This window comes from Crocodylus siamensis, chromosome 1 (assembly GCF_052110815.1).
Source record: "Crocodylus siamensis isolate JL-2025a chromosome 1, ASM5211081v1, whole genome shotgun sequence".
NCBI lineage: Eukaryota > Metazoa > Chordata > Crocodylia > Crocodylidae > Crocodylus > Crocodylus siamensis.
The window spans coordinates 42,814,518-42,834,807 of record NC_143395.1 but is presented as its reverse complement, the minus strand read 5'-3'; the positions used below and the strand labels follow the sequence as shown (position 1 = coordinate 42,834,807).

The following is a 20,290-nucleotide window of genomic DNA, read 5'->3' as shown; positions in this document are numbered from 1 at the left end:
ACAGGTTATCCCGGGCCATGGACTTCAGTGCCTTCATTTACAGGCCCTCATTGACTGAAGAAATCTCCCAAATTGTCACTTCAAACCCTAATCCATAACTACAAGGAACAGCATCCAAAACACTGAGAACTCTGTATGACATGCCACAGATAAAACTGAGTTGATGTATTTATAGAGGGCAGTAGAAGGTGTATGTACAATAGAGACAGAGAGAAAAGATTTCAATTAGCAATAATTGTGCCTCAGACTGACCTTACTGACTACCATACTGCCACTGCGCAAAGCTACTAATACTATCTCTAATACTGCAAAGCATTGGTAGGATCTCATTTAGAAAATTGCATGCTGTTCTTGTCACCTGTATTAACAAATAATGAACTTAAACTGGAAAGAGTTGAAAGAAGGGTCATTAATATGCTTAAGAAAATGGAGACCTTTTCTTAGGAAAGAAGGATAAGGAATTTGGCTTTTTTGTTTAGCAAAACTGAGACTGTGACCAGGTACAGACATCACTCTTTTACCAGTGTAAGTGATTGGAAACCAATCTATACCTGTAACAAAACAGAAGTTCAGCACACAGACTGGTTTAAAAATGGCAGAATCTGGTCAAAGGTTTGTCTTCTCCACCGAAGGGTGAGTGTGTGTTCTGTTCACTACTGATCTAAAATACACCACTTACAGAAATCCACGTAACTTAGATAGAGCCCACCTTAGGCTTTCTGAATGTCTCTACCTAGCTTGAGAGCATGTGGTCTATCTTTATAAGTATAATCATGAGGTGAATATTAGAGATGGAGAAGAGATTTTTAGGATGAAATACAAAACCAGCTCAAGATCATGCTGTTACAAACTGCATAGATACATTCAGAATAGAGAGGTGGTTAGCTATGGTAGTCTGAAGCCAGGTAGAAGGCAGGGCACTTTAACACAGCTTTGTCCTAGGTTAAAGTTGGAGTGGGTTTGCTATACTTGGATTTTTCTCAGCTTGTTCACACACAACAATTCAAAAGCAACAGCTGCTGATGTTTTGAAAGGTCTCTATATATATGTGTAACCACAGAGACTAAGTGGTGCAATGAGGCATTTCATAGGCAACAACTGACTTCATTGAACATTAGCCTGCAAATTGGAAATTGTAAGATGATTTCTGTCAGAATAGTAAAGTTTTGGAATGGTCTTCCAAGAAAAGCAGTGGGGAAAAGTACCTGAATCTCTTAGTTTAGGGACAGAAATTGTACAGAAACCTATGTAAGTGATCAAAAACTGTTTAATTCTTTAACAGAACAGAAGTTCAGTGCGCACAGACCCTATGGCCAAACCTGGTTTAAGATAAACCTGGATGGATGTGGCGATGTGGCATCAGACTTAAGTTACAACTGCCTACTGAACTTCTGTCCTAGATCCCCACCCAGGTCAAGTCCCTCTCAACTCCCCCATATCCCAGGATGGTTTTCACCACCGTGCCACCTCCCTCAACAGGTGATCTGCTGGAACATGGCTCACATTCCACTGCTCCAGACCAGCACCTCACTGGCCCCACCTCTGGGCTGTCACAGAGCTGAGACACCAAAACCTCTGCTTCTGCTCCCCAGTTTGTGTCCTGCCTGCACCTGTTAGCTCTATAGGGCATTGAGGGGGAGGTGGGAGAACAGAATTCCCCAACCCTGGCCAATGAGGCCTAGTCTGTCCTGCCATGGGGAGCTGAGGGGAACCCTCACAACACCCTCCTCTCCTACTCCACTGCTACTATGGATGGGGGGGAACATTCCTCTGGATCAGATGCCTGCCTACGCAGCAAGGCATGGGGGCACTGGGGAAGCCCTGTGCCTCAGGGGACTTGCCCCAGGCCAACTGGGGGCTGCCCTGCCCTAGGAAAGCCCCATACTGGGGAATGCCCCCCTCCTACTTCCCCTCCCCCACCCCCTGTGCCGCTGCTGGGGCAGGTGGCAGGGCAGAAGCATTCTTCCGGGCTAGGTGCCTACCCGCACAGCTGGGCATGAGTGTATGGGTGGACTCCTGTCCCTTTGGGGGCTTCCCATGGTCTAGCCTGGGGTCCCCCAGCCAGGGGCTGCTCTGTCCCAGGAGAAACCCTGTGCCATGGGGAAGCCCCCCTTGCCTACATAGGGGGGAGGGGGCAGCTCAGCTCAGCTACTGCCTTAGGAGGGAGGGGAGGGGGATTCTCTAATGCCGATTCCACATCCATGTGGCCAGGGATGGAGAGACATAGGATTTCCCAGCCCGGGGCTTCCCTGCCTCAAAGGGAATCCCCCTCTATCCCCTTCTCCCTTCCCTGTGTCTGGCACCTGTGGCAGCAAAAAAGCCAAGCTGCAAGCCATGATGCTCCACAAGTCAAGGCAGCCCCAGGCTGAGGGACTCTAGGCTGGGCCAGAGGAAATTCTCTGTAATGCTCCCCATGTCCCCATTCCTAGCTGTGTGGATGCGGGATCAGCTTGGGGGAATTCCCTCCTCCTCTTTTCTGTGGCAGTGACTGAGATGAGCAGCCATAGTTGTACAAGGGAGAGGGGATGTGGGGCTCCCTGTGGCAGGGTAGCCCTGGGCTGGAGGAAACCTCCTGAGGTATGAGCCTCCCCACCCCATGGGCAGGGGCCTGAGTTGGGGGATGGCGGCTCCTTCCCTCCCTCCCTGGAGAGGATCAGTAAAGGATTGGAGGCATGTGCTGGGCAGTCAATCATTGCAGAGCCCAGACTGCTTGGCTAGTCTGGGCTCTGCAATGGCTGGCATACAGGCTGCTCAAATGCTATCTGCCTTCTGACCTGGGCCAGTGCAGGCCTCCACCTGCCTTTCTCAGGTAAAATTTAAACATGAGTTCAGTTCATTATTGGTTCAAGCTATGCAGCTTAGAGAAACCTGGAAAGATTGGATCAATTTTGCTTCAGCCTTTTTGACAGTCTGTACTTAGCCCCAAAGACTGAACTGGATGAGTTTATGGAAGAGACTATATGATAGGGCTCACCAGTTAAAGTCTGTCATGTAGCTTTGTATGAATCCAGTAAAGCAGTGGCACTCAATCTATAGCCCATATGCTGGATCCAGCCTGCAGCAGGGGCAGGGGGTACAGCAGCAAGCAGCTTGTTCTAGCATATCCCCTTCCTCACCATGCGCTGTGCCACTGACCACCTACACTGCCTAGAGGTAAACTCTCTTTCTCCTCTCCCTCTGACACTGGCAGCCCCTCTCTCCCCCACTGGAGGGGAGTGGTGGCCCATGGTATGGCTAGGTCACATGCATGCAGCTTGCCTTTCTAGAAAGTTGAGTTCCACTGCAGTAAAGCAAAGTAGCCACAAACTCAGCTTAACCAGCCAGCATGCTCTGGCAGCTTCATGTTGCTCCAGAGTACAATAAAGCAGCCAGAGTACATCAGTAAATCTGGCTGTAAATGTTATAAAACAGTTTGTGTGTTGATACTTTATATCTTCAAATCATTAGATATATCATGTGATGACATGCTCAGAATTTCTTGCTGAATACTGTAAATTAAAAAAGGCCAAAAAGATAGCTGTAAAGTATGTAAAAAATGGAGTTGAGAGAACATCTCAGGAATTTAAGGTAATACAAAGAGGGATACTGATTATATGCAAAGTTAAGCATTATACAGTCAGAATTCCAGATTCTTACACTTCAGAGAAATGAAAGCATGTTAAGATATGAAAATGTGCACATTGGTCATGCAAACAAATACATCTGTACTACTGACCAGGGACATCAAAGTGCCTTAAATTGTAAACACTGAGTTAGCATAGTTTCACAACAGGATTAAGTTACACTTGTTGGGGTGCATTTACGTATCTTAACTGTTTTGCATGTCAAGTCTAGTTCTTGCTTATTTCACTATGCTTATAAACTTTGGTTTGGGGGATAGCGACAATGGCTAAAAAAATTTAAAGTGTTTACGTACTTTAGTAGGTGCTCTGGAGTGTTGTGGTCATGATAGTTCAGGAAGAGGTAAGGAGTTTTTGTGATATCTTTAATTAGAGCAACTGTATAGTTGGGAGAGCTGCTGAATAAGCTTCTGGGCATTAAGTCCCTTCCTCAGGCTCCAATAAAAGATACCACAAAAAAACCTTGCTTTTGTGTAATTTATGAAACTTAGTTCTAATTTTCAGGAGTGATTTATGGCTCATCCTCATGGCTGGTAGATTGGCATTGAGGCTCAAACACTGAAACACTGGTGTTTAATATCCATTCCACAATTATTTTAATTACTTGTTTGGCCCTTAATTGCTTGAAAGGTATTTTTTGTATTGATACAGGGAGCAAAAAGGTTCTAATTTACCTGTTCTTTACCTTCTATTGACTTTTACAGAATTGCTCTTTTTCTTTGTTTCCTAAGATCATCACAATCTTTTCTACCTCTCTTTATACAAAAAAAAATACGTCTCTGAGCTTTCTAATAGTTTGTCTATGAACTTTCTGTATTTCTGCAATGTCCTTTTTGAATTGAGGAGGCCTGTACTACACACACCATTGATCTATACAGAATCATTGTAAAAGGCTATGCAATATGCATTACCTCCTTCTTAATGTATTCTCAGTATCTTGTTTTTCTTTTCTTTTCTTTACGGAGGCAGAAAGGGATCTTGGAGTCATTACTGACTCCAAGATGAACACGGGCCGACAATGCGAGGTCACGGTTGGCAGGGCTAACCACACCTTGTCATGCATCCACAGGGGCATCTCAAGTAGAGCCAGGGAGGTGATTCTCCCCCTCTGTGCGATGCTGGTCAGGCCACAGCTGGAGTACTGTGTCCAGTTCTGTGCACCCCATTTCAGGAGGGATGTGGACAACATTGAAAGGGTCCAGGGGAGGGCCGCACGCATGATTCGGGGACTACAGGGCAGACCCTACATTGAAAGACTGCGGGACCTAAACCTGTTCAGCCTTCACAAGAGAAGGCTGAGGGGGGACCTGGTGACTGTCTATAAACTCACTGGGGGGACCAGAAGGGTTTAGGGGAGACATTGTTTCCCCTAGTGCCCCCTGGCATAACAAGGAACAATGGACACAAGTTATTAGAGAGTAGATTTAGATTAGACATCCGGAAGAACTACTTCACAGTTAGAGCAGCTAAGAGCTGGAACCAACTTCCTAAGGAAGTGGTGCTGGCTCCTACCCTGGGGATCTTTAAGAAGAGGCTTGATGACTACCTGGCTGGACTCATTTGAGTCCAGTCTTTTCTCCCGCCCAGGCAGGGGTTGGGCTTGAAGATCTACAAGGTCCCTTCCGAACCTACTTCTATGATTCTGTGATTCTTTTCAAACACAGATGCATACTGAGCAGAGGTCTTTGCTTTAGGTCTATAAGGCCCAGGTCCTACATCCAGATTGATATTTATTTAAAATCCAACAAGTGGTTCACGCACAAAAATTATGTCTACATTTTTGTTTTTAAATAACGTTAATTGTGCTAGTCTCCAGTCCTCTAGAGCAGTGGCTATTTTTAATGAGACTTTGCTAGTTTTGTTAGCACTGCATCTACTTCAAATTCGACAGCTCTTAGAACACTTAGATGCTCAGGTGCTGACTTACTGCTTTTTAAAACTGTAACATGCAGCAGGTACAGGGTCTGAGGATAAAAGCCTATATTGAAACCATTAGATCAGGGTGTCAGACTCACCCCTGCCTTGCCCTAACCTGTGGGCCAGATCTAGACCATAATGCTCCTTGCAGGCCAGATCTAGACTGTGGGGCTCCTTGTGGGAAGAATCCAGACTGCAGGGCTTCTCACAATCCTTCTCAAAGGTCAAATCTGGGCAAACAGTGGCAGAGGACATGGAGGTTAATACAGCTGTTGCTCACCCCCTCCTACCCAATGGAGTAACCAACATACCTGTTACTCCATGTCCCAGACTTAGGTGGCAAACCTGCCCTTGCTTGTCTCAGACTGTAATTCCTCGCCCCACTATAACCTGTGAGCCAGATGACACAGGTCCATGGACAGGATCCAGCCTGTTTGATACCCCTGCATTAGATCATACCAGTGCTGGGCTGAAGTCTCTGCTTCAGTGCATTGTAGTGCATCAAGCTACAAGAAAATGCTGGAATCTAGTAATAAAAAAGCTATGTTGCAATTTTGACCACTCTGGTGAAAAACTGTTGGTTTGAGCCAAATGATTAAAAAAACATTTCTGGAGTTTATTTAAAAATGTGTTTGTATATGTACAATGTTCTTAATCCAGACTATCATTTCATTTGTCACTCTTTGAAAGCAATTTCTTTGTGAGGCACGAAAGAAAAATGGGTTACTCACCGGGGTGGTATTTAGGGTGAAAATATCTGTGTCAATAGAAATGGTAATGTGTTAGTTTTGCCAATGAGAAGACAGATCTCTGTTGCTGAATAGTGTAACAGTGAATTAAACCATAAAACTTTTTTCTTGTTTCCCTGAAGCTGAGCAGCTTTTAGATAGTTAAAACAATTAATTTAAGTGAGGTACAAATATTTCATTTTAGATAACTTTTCATATCAAAGACGCATCAACCTGTTCCCTCATTTCCTGTCTTGCAGTTATGGTTTGCTGGCTTTGCATTTTAAGTAGCTTAATTCCAATTATTTTGTCAGTACTTAGTAATTGTTATCCATTATCCTGTTTGTAAATATGCATCAAGTTATAGCATGTTTCTTCTGAATCCTAGATGGTTCCAAAGCTATTGTAACAAGAAGTCTTACCTTGGAAAAGCTCCCAAATGTAGTATCTGCAAGGTATCTACTCGTATTACTGTTCTATGACAGAGGCCAGGTTGGATTCTCGCTCTGGGAAAGCAGCATTAGACTAATTTATTCTGCAGCCCTCCTTGTGTTAGAGATTTACTGTTCACTAGGTACAGGATCAATAAGATCAATTTCACAAAAGGCAAAAAAATTACCTAAAGGTAACTAGAGTTTTCTGAATGTACTGCTTTTACAGATCCAGGCCTCATCCCTGCTCTAGCCACATATATTTCCAGTCTCTCTGTTTCAGACTAAAGAGGGTACTTCTCCTTAGAAAGGCCAGCGCAGATTGGGAGATCTGTTGTTTTTAACAATTTTAGGTTAGGAAACTCTGACGTAGACCTAATCACAAAAGGTTTACTTGGTTTACTATTCAATGCTGGTTTTTGCTGATATAGTTTATTCTGGTTTCTCAGGTTAGGGGCGGACATTAAACATAAACCAGTTTAAGTGATCAGAAACTTGTTTAAACCTGTAACAGAACAGATGTTCAGTGCAATTAAACCAGTTCAAAAATGGCTGAAACCGGTTTGAGATAAACCTGGTTGAATGTAGTATCAGACTTAACTGATTTGGCTCAAACCAGTTTATGCAATGTCCGTCCCAGACATCAGAGAAATGTTATACGAACAAGTGCCCTTTGCTGTTGATGTAACTAACATGTTAGGACTTCTGCTAGAGAATAATGTCTGCGGCATAAAAATACATCAAATCAATCACCCAACCAGCATGACTATCCCATAACATTTTTTATCAGTAGGTCTGGCATTCATTATGTTATTCTCAAAGACAATCTGTGAAAACAATATATTTGATCAGAGGAGGTTTTGTTAAGCCACCCAGCTCTCTCCTGTATTTTTTTTCTGCAAGAGGGAATGTTTGTTTAAGCTCTCAGAACAAATACTGATACTTAGTAAGGTGCTGCACAGACAGCAACATTTGTGCCAAAAGTCCAGAAAGAAAAACCTATCATCCAACCACATATTAGATCACAACAAACAGGAGTAATGCAGAAAAGAAGAAAAGATTTTTTTTTTAAATTACAAAGTATTGGAAAAAAATGCGACCTTTCTGCAAACAGATTTTTTTAAAATTCATTCTTCCTCAATGCCCTACACTGTATGGGTTCCTGAAATTTTGGAAAGCAGTTTGGATATGCTGACTTCTATTTGTTCCTGTCATAATTTTCAAAAAGAGTCCAATAGTTCTCAGTTCTTAACAAAGACGTTTTAAAATTATTTTATCCCTTTACACTTTACATTCCTCAAAATTTGAAAAAAACAATATATTCTATAGTTGGTATAGCACATTAGAAATCTATAGCTTTGCAAAGACTCCATTTAGCCTTGCAGCTATAAGATTCCAAGGGTTTTAAATAAGCTATGCAGCCTCCAGAATGGAATTTTTAAATGTCTGTTGGATTCCAAAGGAAACTCATTAATTCTTTTGATTCGAAAATATAGTTTTAATTTTAAACTCAGGTCTATAAAATTACAAAGGAAAACAAAGAAGCAGACAAAAATGTATAACAACTAATATTTCATATTCCTTTAATTTGGATTCCTCTTTTTTTAAAAAAAAAAAAGGTCAGATTTTTCATTCTTAAAGGTCAAATTAAAGGCAGATGGTTTGAACCTTCAGGGTGATATATTTTATTTTGCAAATTCTAACTCAATAATAATAGATACAATAAACTACTTTTAGATTCTGAATATAATTTGATTAAATCCCAGTTTTTAAAAAACTTTCAACACTAGACAAATTAAGGCACACTGAAAAATAAGTTTGTTTCACTCAGCATATACACTTTATATGACTATTTCAGTAAATAAGACTCCAATTTAGTAAGATGCTTGAGCAGCTGCCCAACTTTAAATGTATTAATAATTTTTTTGACATCAGTAAAACTATCCAAGAGCTGAAAGCGAGCCCTAACATACCAAAAGAAATGTGCATATATTTTTGTTTTGGGTGGAAGGCTTAGTCTACAGATTTACTCCTATAAAGAAGCAAATATATCGAAAAACTCAAAATTTTAAAATACTTGCAGAAAATTGCTCATGAACAAGCTATAGTCCATGAGTTATTTGCATAAATTAGTCAGAGAATTACTGAATAAATTTAGGGAAAAATCAAATTGATTTCAGGCAATTCAGCAACATGAAGGGTTTCAATCTAAGTGAACCTTTCCTCACCTCTGGTCAGTTCCTTGAAAACATCTGCATGCTCTGTTTGTTACAGAAACTAATAAATGCCTTTAAAATCTATTTGGTCACGAGAGTAATTTCAGAATTAAAGGTTTTTCAACTGCTTTTACACTTCTACAAATGAGGTGTTTAGAGTCAGGAAAATGGTTTGCCTTGCTGTTACAGCTCTTTGGTTACTATATACATCATAACAAGCTTCTTGGAATTCTAATTGTGTGAGTAAAAGAAAGCTGCTGAAAATATTTCTGAAGTCCTGATACAGGAAGGTGACTAAACTCTTAGGCCTTTGTCTTAAGGGAAAAAAAATCTCATCACTGCTACTGTTTGCACAGCTCCTCTGGTGGTAACAATGGTGGGAGTGCTAGCATAGACTAGGTTCTAAAGAATTGCCAGTGTTTCTTATAAGCCTGTCCAGAACAGGGGTTACAACGGTTACCCACAAGTTCCTTGCCTTTGTTTGTGCTCCCACTGGTGGAGCTGACCTGGTGTTAACAATGTTGGGAAATTCTTCAAAAAAAAAAAAAAAAAGAATATCATAGCCAAGGCCTGAGAGCAGATTTATCTAGCAAGCTTGCCAGCATGTTGATTGTACTCTTAAACCCCCCCCACACTTTTAAGGAATGCAACTATCTTCTCTCTTTCCTTCCCCACGTAGCTTGAGAATTACATCCAAGACAATATGAAGAAAGAAATAGTAGAGATCCAGCAAAACGCAGTGCAGAACCAGACTGCAGTAATGATTGAAATAGGCACAAACCTATTAAACCAAACAGCTGAACAGACTCGCAAATTAACAGATGTTGAAGCACAAGTAAGTAATGAATTTATTAAAATTGCATCTGAGCCCCAAAGAGATGCCATGACACGTAACACAGTGAAGCACAGTTTTACAATTCCATAAAGCAGCAATGAGATTATAATTTAAGGGTTACAAGACAAGCAGGTTAATTCACAGCTGTATCATAGCCTAAGAGGATATTAATATTTGCTGATATAGAACCTCATGCCAAGACCACAAAAAAAAAATCAATAAAAAAAAAGATTCCCATTGACTTCAATGGGAACTGCAGCAGGTTCTTGAAGAACGTTGTTTTAGCAAGGAACTTTCAAATGTCAGTCATATTTTTCTTAAGTAAATAACTCACTTAAAATATCAATATATGCCCAAGCCTTAACTAAGTAAGAGAGTGATATCTAAAATGGGATTTCATGGCCTCTTTCTATCCTGACTCTGCTCTAAGTGGTTGGCCTATGAGTGCTAATAGTCATCACCAGTTAGGGTCTTGCATACATGGAAAAAATAAAATCTAAACAAAACAAAACAAAACAGCACTTTACTTTCAGCTCGGTGTGCCACTGCAACAAATGCAGTGCATGTCCAGAAGAGAAATCACATCAGTTTACGCGACTTGCCTAGCATCTGTATAGCTCAGGCGCTTTGACGGGGCTTTTTGGTGCTTTTATCTAATTTAATCTAATTGATTGAATCAGGTACTAGACAAAAGCACCAAAAAGCCCTGCTGAAGCACCTGAGCTATACAGGCGCTGGGGAGACAGGTCAAACTGACCTGATTCCTCTTCTGGTAAAGCGCTGCTTCCCTCCCCCCTCATCTCTCAGCACCCTTAGGCTAGGGGCAGAAATTACACATAAGCCAATATAAATGACTGAAGACCTGCAACACAACAGAAGCTCAGTACATGTAAACTGCTTTCAAAATGGCCAAAAGTGACTTAAGATAAACCTGGAGAGATGTAACATCAGACTTAGCTGATTTATGTTAAATCAGTTTATTGAATTTCTGTCCCAGATCACCTCCAGATTCAAATTAACTCACATTTCCTCAGCATCCCAGGAATGTTTTTAACCTCTCCCACAAACCTCTGCACTCCCCCCTTACAGGGTGGGCAACGTAGCTTTGATCTAAGCTGTCTGCTCCAGCAGAGCAGGGAGGCATGCTCTAGCACCCCCTGGCATCTTGCCTGGGCCACTGCAGGCATGTGGCTGCATTTCTGGTATCAAAAGTGAATGTCTTCACCTGCTTATTGGTTATTGGTTCAAACTTTGCAGCTTAGACTAACCTGAAAGATTGAATTGATTGAGCTTTGGGCTTTCTGACTGTCTGTACCTATCCTTAGCGTTTTCTTGAAAGCTCATTCTCTTCCTACAGATGCTGCAGTGGGATAATTGTAGTCATTTCCATGTTAAGGCACTACTGTAATGAGTATATCATTATGATTTCATGGAGGGATAAATCAAAAGGAGATGAAATGAGTGGGAGAAAGGCTGAGGAATTATGAAGCTACTGGAAAAGTAAATTGCAACATTTTTTCAAGTTGACTTCAATGTGAAAGTTCCACTTCAATTGTGGTTCCTTAAAGGAAATTAAAAGTTCCCATACTATGACACGAAAAACTTTCCAGAATTCCAGCATTGGTTAGAAGCCTCAAAATCAAATGACTAGTTTGTAGCTAAACAAGTTAATTATCCAAAACAAAAGATAAAGCTTGACACTTCATTCCCTTTATACATATTGTGACACAAGTTATTAAAAAATGAATTTAAAAAAAGCAGATCCTTTATAATTGTTTTAACTGAAAAGCATTTAAATGTCTGCTTGGCAGGCAGCTTTATCAGTGGCTGATTTTTTTTAATGCCTCAGCAAACAAAAAAGTGTTGATATATCCTACTCTTCAAGTTAATGATAAGTCTAATTGAAGGAAAATGTGTATTCTGTAGATTTCTCTTATCCTGGTGAGAAGATTCTCAAACAGATACTAAAATAATATATCCCATTTGATGTTTTATGTGTTCAAAATATTGTATAAATATTAACTAAAATCTTTACTACACAACTTGTTACATAAGTCATTCTGCATCTATAGAATGTACGTGGTTGACACTGGGTGTTTCTACACATGCACTTTACTGCACTACTGACAAATTAGCTCCACAGTAAAAAGTGTCACCATCTACACATGCACCCATATTAGGGTGCAGTAAATTAATTAACTCCATCGTAGGATAGTACCAATAGGACAAGTACTACCCTACAGCGGACTTATTAAGTGCACCAAAACACACACGTAGATGGTGATCGTGGCTGGCTGGGGTACAAAGGTGTATAGTGCAGGGGCTACCTGCTGGCTAGCCCTGCACTGTGGCACCCTTGTGCGCTAGCCATCCCTGACACCACCACTCAGAGTCTGGGGTGACTCCCCCAGGCCACCTGCCAGCCCGGGGCTACTCTGCCCCAACTCAACGTGAAGAACTGGCAGGCACATGTGCACACACTGCACTCTGGAGAAATAAACACAAACATCTTGAATCTACCTTTACAGTTTTACCATTAAAAAACACCATTTTTTTTGAAGAGGCTCAGTGGGCTTTTATGGGGGAGGTGGGGTTTGATAAGCTAAAAGAGAAATATATTTATTCTTTCAAAGCAAAGTCTTCCTGGACTTTACCTGTAGTTTTTGTTTAGGAAGAATATTATTACCGGAACCTTCTTTTGCTCCCTGAAGTTACTGGTGACTAGGTTAAGGGCTTAATGAACAACATAAGGAAATTAACCAAACAATTGCTGTCTCAAGGACACTTAACTTTGGCAATAATTTTCAATTACACCTCAGTGTGAAATCATGTCCTGAATGACTGTTTAACACAAAGGATGTGACTAATCAATTCTTCCTGTCTACTAAAGCCAAATTCTGATGAATTAAAAAAGCTGTTTTGACACAATGAAAAAATATTTTCTAGAGAACATGCATCAAAATGTAATGCAAAGTCATCTCCCACTTCAAATGATATCATTGTTTCTGCATTAACTGATGGAATTTTGGAGTAAAAAGGGGATTTGTGTAAATTATTTCCTTCTCAGAACTTAAACTGTCAAGTGAGTATAGCAAAAAATGTGTTTGGTAAACACTTCATCTAATTCAAACATTAAAAAATATATTTCCTAAGTTCACTGGCACCACTGCACTCAAAGAGAAAAATCAATGATTTCACTGGGGCTGTGATTTCACCTGGTTATACTGATATATGTAACATTTATTTCAGTACCAGAATAATAAAAATGTTGCATATGAAATTATTTTTTAATGAACTAATACCATAATTTCTGATACTGATGTTGTTATCTAATAAACATAAAGGGAAAAAATATGTGACAACAGCTTAAAGACAAAGTAATTTTGAACGTTATTCACAAATGTGGTGTACCATTAAAACACTGCCCAAGATGACTTGAAATATAGATCACAGTATTATAGGTTTATTTGTTCATTACACAAATATAATTCTGAGCACTTTTTACAATGATACTATATGCATTCATGCCCAAATTGGTACTGTGTGCATGCATGTTTGTGCATACTTATTTTTTTCAAATATTTTATTTTCTATATGTGATAACCACTGAGTTTAAAAAGTACAGTTAGATTAGACTTCACCATTTTCAGAGATGCCTATATGTTTGTTGTTGTTTTTTTAAACGTAGGTGTTAAACCAGACAACAAGACTTGAACTTCAGCTTCTGGAACATTCTCTCTCAACAAACAAGTTAGAAAGGCAGATTTCAGATCAGACCAATGAGATAACCAAATTGCAAGAAAAAAACAGGTAATATTGCTGTACCTATCCAAAGATTTCTCTGCTAAATTGTCTTTTTTTAAACAGTTTTAGGCATTTGCTTGTGGGAAAACAATTGTTTCAACCAATTTGAGAAATCCTTACTTAATGAAGAAATAAGCTACACTCCTGTATTTTATAAACATAAAAAGCTAGAATGACAATATAGCTGAGAAAAACAAACAAAAATAAAATTGGAACCATATGTAATGTCTAAAACAATGGTTCCCAGACTTTATGACCAATGGAACACTGTCAAGCTTTACATTTCTTGCAGATTTCCATTGACCTGTGATCATACTTATCATAGCATTTAGAAACCAATGATTTAAAATATAAAAATAACAATACTTGGCAGGATCAGGTAAAATAAATTAGCTGTAGCCAACTATTGGCCTTGCCCAATACAATTAACTCTCCTCATCCCCCTCTCCCTAAAACTGCAAAACATTGTCAAAAGGAAAAAAAAGTGAAGACCTGCAATGTAGAAGTAGAAATTCTGTTATGCCCTAATGACAGATTTAGTAAATCTGATTATATTATGAATGATGGGTTTAATTCATGAATTGCTGTTCTTCAGAATGTAAATGTATTGTGTAAATACAATTCCTCACTTTGCTTTACTTCCATATGTAAGAGTATTAGAATTAGCCAAAAATTTAATGAAATCTTAATTTTGGGCAATGGATTGGTTTCAATGGGGGCTTTCTGCTCTGTATACTACCCAAACATTTTTAAATAGGAAATTATTAGTTTTCCCCTGTGATCAATAAAGGAAATACCATCTGTTTTCATGAAATCATAAATGCGCCAAAGTTCAGAGGTCTGTTTTAGGATGAAGATAAAAGCATTACTGGGACTAAAATAAAAGTATTATCACACAGAGCCAATGTCCCCCCCATTTCCCTCTGCTCCATCTCCCTGAATGTTATCTGGAAAAAAACCCCTCAAAATGAGGTCACTAATGTATGTAATGTCATTGTTTTTCAAGCAAAATGTTGCATTTAAGGGGAAACAGGACAGCTACCATTTCACGGTAGTTCTCTTTGTGAATACACATGATCAATTTTTTTTCTTGATCGTTACATTAGTTATTGACACATAGTAGCATGCAGTTTAAAAACAGGCTGGAACACTTGTTTGGATAAAGAGGACACAACTTTATTCAATATAACTTAGCAAGATACGAGGGCAACTGTTGTTAGCCTGCAGCCCCTGTCATTCAGATGGATCCTATGCCCCAAGTGGCCAGTCATCTCTGAACTAATGACAAGGCTATGGCATAAAAGCTTGACTGCCTGCCTTACTGTATGAGGCTTACAGCCAAGTATAACATCGACACTTAAAAAGACCAGACAGGTGAACCACATGTTGGTGTAAACTGTCTTAGGCAGTTCCATGTGATACTGTCACATGAAGGTGGATGTTGGGAGCACACTATAGTAAAAGCTGCCTTAACTGGCACCTTACAAGCCAGCGTGCTCTATTAACTGGCACGCAGGCTTATAAAATAAAAGCGAAACCAGAAGTGCCCACCGTGGCACTTCTGGTTTTGCCGAGCCCCCACAACCTGGGGCAAAGCAGCCTGTGCTGCTGAGCCCCCATGGCCTGGGGCATAGCAGGCTGAGCGGGGCCTTCCTCCCTGTCCCGCGGGGCCTGCGGGAGGGTTGGCAATGCGGCAGGTGGGTGGCAATGCCCCGGACATGGCAGGAGAAGTGGCGGCCCGAACAAGCAAAGATGCCTGTTCGGGCCACCCAATTAACTGGCAAATTTTGTTATCTGGCACCCCTCATTCCCCATGGGTGCCAGATAACAAAGCTTTTGCTGCACTTTTCTTGTCGTCTTAAGGGAATTTTTTTTTCAAAAACCATGCTATTTAACAACCCATATTGAATCGTCAAAAATAACTTGGCACTTAGGAGTCCAAGCCGAACTCATTTTCAATGAGATGTAGGCTCTTTTCCAACAACTGTTTCACATAATATGCAGAAAATGACCTTGAAGCAGAGACTCTTCCTCTGTGACTGCCCTATTTGTGAACGTAATAAGTTTTGTTCCTTCTTGCTCTCCCCAAAACAGCCAATAACTTGGTGAGTAAGGAACTCACCAGGGAGATGCTAGATTGAATCCTATTACAGGAGGGGGCTGAACCTGGGTTTCACATATTCTGTGCAAGTGCTCTAACCACTTGCTTCCTCAACTTCCATTTATGGCCACTTTTTAAAAGAAAGTGGAGGTCCTAGAACATTTTTCATGGACTCTGATCTGGTAATGCCTACTGAATTGACATTTTCAGGGGAGACTGGTAGAGAAACACCTAGGTTTTGAAAACTGATTATACTTTTCAGGCTGGTACTGATCTACTCAGCCTTGTCAAGACTACTAATGAGCACCTGCAGAAACAGAACTTTCAAATAAAATCCTCATGTGCACTGAAGTTTAGGCATCTTTAAGGCTAGGCAGCAGTACGGCTGCATGAAATTTAGGCTGCTGTTTCATTTTGGAGGTGTTTCAGGCCATTTTGGAACCCGAAACACTGAATCCAAATTGATATCGAAGCCTCCAAAACAGCTCCAAAATGAATCAGAAGGCTCTGAAAGATTTTGGAAATGTTCCATAGATTTTCAGTTTCGGAGTCGGTCTTGCAGGGAAACAAAAACTAAGAAAAAGGAGAGGAAAGAGCATGAAAAGACTGCTCTGATATTGGCATGTAGCTCCTGGTTCGATTCCCCAGCTCTCTGATTGCTTCCTCCAGGTCTCTGATCATTTCCCCAGCTCTTCCTAGGCGGTGTGGCCGCCCGATCCGAGTACATGGTTTCAGCAGACTGCTGCTGTACCCTGTGGCCAGTGGCAGCCACTTTGTGCAGCCCACATTGAGCACTGGGAAGACTGTGGTGCTGCCACTGGCCCCAGCCTGCAGCGAAGGCCTGCTAAAACCCAGCGCACAGATCCAGGGATCCGCGCCCCCAAAGAAGAGCTGAGGGAATGATCAGAAAGCTGGGGAATTCAGCTCGGGAATTGAACAGAGAGCTGGGGAATCGAGTCAGGAGCTAGAGGAATCCCACTTTGATTCCCCAGCTCCCTGATCACTACCCCCAGCTCTTCCCAGACAGTGCAGACCCCCAGATGATGTGGGATGATGGCAAGCTGCAATGGGCTATTTCCCCAGGTGGCGGTGGCAATGTGCTATTTCCCCAGTTAGCAGCAGCAGCCTGCACAGAACTGGGGGCCATGTCCCCCGGGAAGAGCTGGAGGAATGATCGGAGCTGGGGAATTGAACCAGGAGCTCTGGCTGACAGGTGAATGTGCCCCAGCTCCGGGACAGTGTGCGGTGCCCCGTTCAGCTGCGCTGTACCCATGCGATGGTACAGCTGCCTTGTGGGTGCCAGGAGGGGAGAGGAATTGCCGCTGCCCCGTGCTGAGTGAGGGAGCTCTACCACAAGCTCTCAGAGCACCTAGTCACCGCTGCCAGAGCTGTTGCGTGCGTGGCTTTCTTTTTTTTAAAAGCTCCACACTCACCGGCTGCGGAGCATGCAGATGACAGCATGCTGCTGCTGCCAGCTGGGGCCAACGCCAGCACCCAAGTCTCCCTGGTGCAGCCTGTGCCGAGCACCAGGAAGAACCTAGTGATGGCACTGACCCCAGCTGGCAGTGGCAGCCTGCTATCATCCTGCACGCAGATCCAGTGGTCTGCACCCCTTGGGAGGGCTGCAGAGCTATTTCAGATTACGCCTGGAGGTGCAGCTTCCGGATATGCATGCAGGGTGTCAGTATGCTGCTGCTGCCCGCAAGTGATACTAGTTTTGCTCTAAACAGTTTGAGGTGCAATTTCACAAAAAACCCTGCACCTCTGTCCTTGAAACTTGGTGGGGTTTGTGCCCTAAGAAGGGGCTACCATCCTTGCAATTTTCATCCAAATCAGGCAAGAAATTACAAAGTTATAGGCATTTCAGTGATTCCCCATTATAGCCTATGGCCAAAACAGCATCAAAACTCTGAAACGGATTTTGCCAAATTGAAACGGGACAGTAATCCGAAACACTGATACAAATCACTATCCCTCAGAAATGCCAAATCCAAAATCGAAACAAAACATTGTCATTTTGCATAACACTAGGCAGCAGGCAAACAGTGATATTCCAGATCTATCCACTGGATGTTGGAATAAAGGACTATCTACTATCTAACCTATCCCAATGAAAATGTGTTTCTTTGTAACTAAAATACAAAATTATCTTAGGCTCACTATTGCTACTTTATTGTGTAATAGGATAGCTTTTTGATGATCAGATCATGCAAATAGCTCATTCTATCACATCTAGTCCATCAGACTGATCTTAGTCATGTCCCAAGTTCCCACAATTTCAATTTTCTAAGAGCTAGGAGTAAAGACACCCATTATTCTTCCTGTATCCACACCTACTTGATATGCAGCAAAGGTAGCATATTTTTATTTAACCAGTTTAAATCCCCACATTGTTAAAAGAATCATCCTGAAGGGGCATTATGAGGTAGAACAAATTATTCCCAACATGAATAAAGCATAAGTGTCAAACCTCAGGGTTCTATTTTACTTGTAATAGTAAATAATTTACAGAGAAATCTAAAAGTAGCAATAACAGAGAGTTTTCTCCTACATCAAAGACATTTTTTTTTCAGTCAGAACCATATGAGTATAGCACTTTTAATTTTTAAAGAACATTAACTCAAAAAAATTTAGGGAGATGTTTTGACATTTGTATCTGTTGCCTTGCTATATTTGTGTGTATTCCCTGAAGGTTGTATCTACCATCTTACTACAAACAAACATCTTTACCCAATGGAAGCAAAATAAATACTGAATTTTAAAAGGTCACTATATTTTTCTACTACAGATACCAGACCAGAGACCACAATATCTTTACTAAAACATGGAAGAATTCAGCTAAATACTAGAAGTGTTACTTCTTTTCTAACAGAAAAAGATCCAACATTGCTCATCCTTTAAAAACATTTAATACATAGCTATATATATTAATGTTCAACATACACTGAATTAAGTGCAACTCACAGCATTCTACATACCACGTGTATAACTTCTCTGCAAGTTATCTTCAGAAGAAATCAAAATAAAACTCTTTTTATAAAGATGGAAAAAACTTTTGCAACAGGCTCAATACTCTTTTTTGTCAGCTATAAACATAGAAAAACTTTGTTGAGACCCTAACTATATTATTTTTATTAGTCTTCTAGAAAAAAAAGTTCTTGAGATGGAAGACAAGCACACACTTCAGCTACAGTCAATAAAAGAAGAAAAAAATCAACTTCAAGCATTGGTATCAAGACAAAATTCTATAATAGAGGAACTAGAAAAGCAGTTAGTCACAGCCACAGTAAACAATTCAGTTCTGCAAAAACAGCAACATGATCTGATGGAGACTGTTCACAACTTGCTTACCATGATATCTACACCAAACTGTAAGTAAAGCACAAATATGGGTAGTCTGTATACCATTAGATGCTGGTCTGTCAAGTAGTCACTTTCCTGCTTCAGCACCTCAAAACCACACTTTATTAAATGAAGAGTTTAATTGTTCAATTCACTATATGATTTAAGATTTATCCTGAAGAGATAATTCCATTATCCAATGAAAAAATAATCTATACATCTGTTTTCAACAATACCTGGTTTATCTTCCATTATTTATATTGCTTAGCTATGCCAGCCCAGTTCTCTTAATCCGAAAAACTACAGGGCTGTTAAATTTTGAGCATCTCATGTGGCACTCAGACATCTTACAGCACTATAACACATCCTTACAGTCAAACAGACTCATTAGACATCAAGATGAACTGCACAGCAAGGTTTGTTGTTCCTCTTTGGCTAGGGACACACATTCAAAAAGCCTGAGCCTGAATTGATTCAATCTCTGCAAGTTAGTCGAACCTGGCTAGGCTAAACCAGTTTGTAACAGTAAAGACATCCCCTTTGGACTGAAGAAATGCAGGCATACGTCTGCAGTGGCTCAGGCTAGAAGCTGGGGGGAGGGTACTAGAGCAGTCCTTCCTTCCCTTCCACGGTGCTATGGGGGTGGGTGGTAGAAAGGGAGGTCATGGCCAGGCCCCAGCAGGATGCTCTGATTAGGGACGGGACAACCCTCCTCCCCACAACTGTTGATAACAGAGAATTGAGTTACACAGCAGGGAGTTACACCAGGAATTGTTAGCATTTATCACCCCGTCAGCAAAACAACAGCCTCTTTCATTAGCTCAAGCTTTTCTTAAACAACTTTTTCCAAGGAAGAAATGGAGGGACATTACCAGCTGGTCTGCTGATTAGCTCCAAAGAGCCCTACGCTCACACTGTCCTGTCTGCCTTTGTCTTGTCTTCCACCGCACAGACCGTAGCCAGCATGTGTTATGTTAGCTAATGCTGAGAGGTGTCTGTGTAAGGCAGAGGGGAGTAGGATATCCCTGCTTGAGCAGGGAGTGGTGAGGGGGGCGGGGAGCGGGAGACAGCCAGGCAGACCTTGCTGTATCTGCAGTCTCTGCCAAAGCTGCAACCAGGGAGCAGAGGGGAGGGGTCAGCACTCCTGGGCTAGAGCAGAGAGCAGAGCCCTGCCAAGAGCTGCAAAGTAGCTGGGATGCTGGAGGACTCTGATTTAACTCAACTCAGGAAGGGGTCTGGGACAGATATTGCATAAACCGGTTTGACCCAAATCAGTTAAGTCTGATATTACATTCA

General features: G+C 41.3%; 2 protein-coding genes and 1 non-coding gene across 13 annotated transcripts in view; 1 reads left to right on the top strand and 2 right to left on the bottom strand.

The window, feature by feature from the left end:
* MCPH1 (microcephalin 1) overlaps positions 1-20,290 on the bottom strand; it is a 241,711-nt gene that overhangs the window by 120,899 nt on the left and 100,522 nt on the right. The window lies entirely within an intron of this gene.
* ANGPT2 (angiopoietin 2) overlaps positions 1-20,290 on the top strand; it is a 69,804-nt gene that overhangs the window by 22,209 nt on the left and 27,305 nt on the right. For 2 of the 4 annotated variants that reach the window (XM_090033474.1, XM_090033466.1), the window contains exons 2-4: positions 9,592-9,747; positions 13,436-13,557; positions 18,791-19,023. In XM_090033474.1, the coding sequence (XP_089889600.1) occupies positions 9,592-9,747; positions 13,436-13,557; positions 18,791-19,023 (511 nt within the window). The remainder of the gene's footprint in view (positions 1-9,591; positions 9,748-13,435; positions 13,558-18,790; positions 19,024-20,290) is intronic. The other 2 variants (XM_090033493.1, XM_090033482.1) reach the window with 1 other exon arrangement.
* Positions 147-286, bottom strand: LOC149872744 (U4 spliceosomal RNA). Its single transcript, XR_016440083.1, has one exon. It is a non-coding gene; the product is annotated as a U4 spliceosomal RNA (small nuclear RNA).